General features: G+C 37.6%; 1 protein-coding gene across 1 annotated transcript in view; it reads right to left on the minus strand.

Moving 5' to 3' along the window:
- The window catches only part of LOC138038328 (dmX-like protein 2), a 42,551-nt gene that overhangs the window by 34,855 nt on the left and 2,696 nt on the right, over window positions 1-5,000 (minus strand). Inside the window, exons 5-10 of the mRNA XM_068884133.1 lie at window positions 4,016-4,130; window positions 3,344-3,410; window positions 2,955-2,994; window positions 2,251-2,383; window positions 1,255-1,736; window positions 1-800 (exon numbers count right to left, since the gene is read on the minus strand). The exon at window positions 1-800 is cut by the window's left edge and continues 1,890 nt beyond it. Coding sequence (XP_068740234.1) covers window positions 1-800; window positions 1,255-1,736; window positions 2,251-2,383; window positions 2,955-2,994; window positions 3,344-3,410; window positions 4,016-4,130 — 1,637 coding nt within the window. The remainder of the gene's footprint in view (window positions 801-1,254; window positions 1,737-2,250; window positions 2,384-2,954; window positions 2,995-3,343; window positions 3,411-4,015; window positions 4,131-5,000) is intronic.

Genomic DNA, 5,000 nt, shown 5'->3' on the forward strand with positions numbered 1-5,000 from the left:
TCGAGACTTTCCTTTGAGATCATCCGGAAGACTGAAAAAATCTGTGTCACTCTTTCCTTCAATTTCATGGCTGGATGTTGAAAGCATCAGTGGCAGTTCTGGGTGTGCCAAGATATTAGTAATGGGATACCTATGTCCACATCTGCGTAAGTGATGAGAAACACTGACTATGGTGGAAAATGCAGAGTTGTCCGCAAAAGCAAGCTGCCAGAGATTCAGAGCCCCATCCCTGTGAGTAGAGATCATCATAGCTGTTGGATGTGTCCCCCCTGACATACCACTAAAACTTGACCTGGATATGTTAAGTGCCATGGAACTGGGTTTTGGTTGCTTTCTGCAACCGGGAGAAATCAAGTCTCCCTTATTTATCAGAACATCCTTAAGCGCTCTCACTTTGTCCTCCCTGGGACAATACACCATGAGTTTGTTCAGCAATGAGTTAGCATCCGCTGGAGTGAGTACACTTGGAATGCGTGACAGAAAGCTAACTTGAGGCTGTCTGTAAGGCACACCATTCTGTACATCAAGCCACTCAACAAGCCACACTAAGAGAGACCCATCAACAGGATGGACAGCAAGGAGCGTGTCAGGGCTATTGAACCAATCATGAAGAAGGTTGACTATACAGGATGATACAACTACAGCATAAGTGTTTGATTCTTCGATGGCACTAATAGTGTCTTCTTGAAGGTGCTTTAGGTAATCTAAAGGTGTCCTTGCTCTTGGTGAAGGTGACATTCTCAGTTCTTTAGCCTTTTCATGGGAATGTTTATCTCTCTTCCGGTTTACAACTGGAGATACTTGAAAAGAAAACATAATATTGTATTAGAGAGATTTAACATAATTATAATAGCTGCTCAGGTCTAGCAAATCTTACCCCGTGTTTTTTTTTTCCTACCTCTACTTAATCTTTTGCAGATCTCTAAGTTTTCTGTGTTTTCCCCTCTTTTAAAAACTGAATGTTTTGCACTGAATTGTTAGACAGTAACGTCTTCATGACCTGTGAACCAAAATGTTTCACATTGTTTCACAGATCACACTGAACGAAGAGGAGGGAAGAGAAAACTAGCATTCTTCTTTTTGTGTGAAGATTACAGACAGATAATGAGTGTCAAAGACTGTGAATGAGGTTTTATACCTTTCTTGTTTTGGGTAAAATCCCTGAAGGGCTACAAAGCCAATTTATGTCTTTTTGTTCTACATGCTCAGATTCAGACAGGATCAAACAATAAAATCGACATACAAGTTACTCACATTTAAGAAAACGCTCTACATCGTCATCACTTGGCACTAAAATTTCTGCTTCACTGTCAGTGATAGAAGAATCTTCACTGATATCCATACTTTCAACTTCCAGAGCAAGAACTGGAGCTCCAAGACATGACTCAGCAGCCATGGTGAACTGGATTTCTTTGTTGTTCAACCAGTGAAGAACAAAGCTGCTGTGATTTTCACTTGAGATTGAATCAAGTGACGACAGTATTGGAATGTCACTCAAAGCATTCACTGCAGCAGCTACATGAAATTGCAAAGTTGAGCAAAGTTGATATCGCAGTAATGGATCAGCTGACATTTCTTCCTTTGCTTGTCCTTCCCTTAAATGCCACAAGCACTTATTGCTATTTTGCTTGGAAGGTGAAATTGGGTCATTCCGGTCGCATTGTTTGACTGTCTCACACCAAATGCGGCAAACGTTATCAATGCAGGATGTGAGTAGGCAGTTTACCACAGTGGAGCTGAAAATGATGTAGACATAGATGATTAATCAATAAAATAATGCTTGGTAGCTTGGATTTGTTTTTCTTGTTCTCTTAGTAATCAAACTGGGCAGGAGAGGATACAATAAAATTCAAAGAGCAATACATCTTGCCAAACTGACCAATCATAGCTAATCTATTATTGGAATACACGTGTAATATCCTAATAAACACCTTCAGGAAAAAAAAAGCTTCAAAAGCAAGAACACAACTGTTGCCATTTTCTGTCAAATTGACCTTGATCATGAACACTTTCAACTTGCAACATTATTAAACTGAAAATAAATAAATACAAACTTTTGATTGGTTATGTTCTTGAAAATTGGTGTGTTCGGTGCAGGATCATCGCAAAAAAAGTAAACAACCAAACAAAAACCAATCACCATAATTCATATTAAATTTGGGTGCATCGAGAATGTAGTGCAAAGCTTTGAATCATCAAGGGCTTTTGGTGGTGTACTTAACAATTGTGTATTGTAGGCATTTTACGTACACAGGCATGTATTTGCTTGTTTTTCGCCATGAAAACCCAGTGACAGGTCCGGGATGAGCCAAGTAAATAAATGTGTAGTCCAAAACACCACTCCCTTGAGACTCCACCTCATCATTTCTATACCACGGATTGACTGAAAAAAAGATTAAAATGCTGTTTTCAATACTAAATATACATCAAAAGTCATGCAGGATAGAACATTTGAAGGTATTGTTTAATGATTGCCTGGATCTGTGAGTTGTAAGATGGACTTCATCTAGTGGTACTTTTTTTTTCAAATGTTGGCCAAGAACATTGCACTTATAAAAATTCAATTTTCAATAGAGAAACCTATTAGATTGTCATTCTAAGTGCTATCTTTATTAGGTAACATAGACACCTTGTAATGGAAGTGAGCCCACAGAGAGAAACTCTGACCAAAGTTGGATTTGAACCCACAACCTCTGACTGAGCTAAAAGGTCAGACAGGAGGAAGTTGTGGGTATTAGACATCTTATTTCACAGCAAAGAACACATACAAGGAATGACAGAGAGTTAGTTTTTTTTGTCAATCAATGGCCATTTAACACTTGTACATGTACCGGTATTTTAAGAGAGATACATGGAGTTTTTTGGAGTCAATTTTTTAGGAGTTCATCCATGACTATGGGAAGTAGATTCTGTAATAATATTCTGATATTCCTGAAACATACAGTCACTCTTACCTTGATTATTGTCAAACCACACTTTTATGAGTCGGTCATGCTTGAATATAACAAAAAAAGAAAATAAATAATTCTTTAAAGTATCTTCTAATTAAACTGTACAAATTATTATAAAATCACAGATTTCATACTTTACACTCTCATGTATCATGTCTTTGACATGAAGTTATCCTCAAAAAAGAAATTATCTATGTCATGAAGTAACTGCTAATGGCAAAAACGTAATGTGTTGGAGTTTTGATATCAAGGCTACAGTTCAAAGCTGACTTCTGAAGATGGCATAGTTTTGTTTGTCTTAACAATGAAAACAAAGAAGAGAAATGTAAGAAGTTCAGCTGTCAAAAATAAATTAATGTAAAAGAAAGGAAAGATACATGAGAGTGTGGTACCTTCCCAACAGAGGAAAAATATTTTCCATCAGGAGAAAACTGCAACAGGTGGATTGGTACAGACGGCCTGATAGAGAAATTATAAGAAATCAATAATGATTAGTGAACAATCTAAGGTTTACCATACTGCAAAAAGAAAATGTGGAAATTTTCACCCATTTGGCATTTTATCTGGCCCATTTTGAAAAGAAAGCACTGTTTCATTTGTTTCATTTAAGACCTGGATGTTGGTCTGGCTGGAATGGAAGCCACGACTGCAACGATTCCGGGACAAGAGACTGCTAGAATAATAATTATTAGGTTGTTTTAATCACAAAACAATACAGCGCCCAAAAGCAAAAATGATTTTTTGTGCCAGGCCTAATGGGTCGACAGAAACCAGAACCTTGAGTCTTGGTTTACAATCACAACAACAACCTCCAATCGTACACCCCTGTAGTCCAGTGATCCGCTAACATTTAAGTCACTGGTTTGGGCCGACAGAAACCAGATCCTTGAGTCTTGGTTTACAATCACAACAACAACCTCCAATCGTACACCCCTGTAGTCCAGTGATCCGCTAACATTTAAGTCACTGGTTTGCTTTCATATTAATTTTACTGAAATTCGGGCAAAGATCACTAAACTAAACTCTTGTGATTAGGTTTCAAATTTGAAAATTTTAAAACATACTTGCAGGCCCAAATGCAAGTCCAAGACACATTCTTTTCAAGTTCATTCCTTTGCTGTTGGTGATGTTCACAACTCCACAACTGAATAAAGTCACCACCAATAAGCAATCTTTTCCCTTAAATACAGAATTAAATGGAATTAATAGATGGCTGGCACAAAAAATTCGAAATCCTCCTTAAGAATAGCAATATGCAAAACTACTCACAACTACAGCTGTACACCTGTCAGCTCTTCCACATTATAACAATTATATGTCTTGCAACTGTTGCCAAGCACCAAAACATTAATTCATGCCTACTGACCAATTTCTCATTCCTAACTGATAAATGAAAGTTTCTTTCTCAGAAACCCATTGAAATTTAAAATTTAATATTAAATTTTGGCAAATAATAATCCAGTCATTAGTACGATGTGAGCCCTTGACACCATCACAGTCTCAGTGACAAGCCGCAGCTACACTAGTGATTTTTCGTTTGCATCGCCAACAAGCAGTGGTGGCTACATTTAGTAACAAATTTTTCACAATTCATGCAACCTCGGAAGACTGAGTTTGAATTTTATTAGTCAACAAACAAAAAAAAGGAGGACGACAAACACTGCGATTTCCTCCGCAATATATGTCCTTTTGATGGACAAAGAAAAACAGAGGGAGAAACCAGGAGGTTTTTTCCATGAGCGAAAAAGTTTATTCCATAAATTTAATTGATTTTGAATACTGCTCAGCATCCATCATGTGGTAAAAACCGAAACACTGATGATGTTCTTGCATCTGATTGGCTCGATAATCCCTGGACATATCACAAATTGTCACGACTGCAAGGCAAAATGTTGCAGTGCGGCTAAATGATTGACAAAGTTTGCAACTTTATTGCAAAAAATTCAACTCATTCAATTTCTTGCAATTGTGCGAGGGTTGCTACACACTACAGGTGATTTTCACTGCGCACTGGCGATGCCACAATTTTTTTAAAAAATCGCATCGCCA

The sequence above is a fragment of the Montipora capricornis genome, chromosome 2, assembly GCF_036669925.1.
Source record: "Montipora capricornis isolate CH-2021 chromosome 2, ASM3666992v2, whole genome shotgun sequence".
Lineage (NCBI taxonomy): Eukaryota > Metazoa > Cnidaria > Anthozoa > Scleractinia > Acroporidae > Montipora > Montipora capricornis.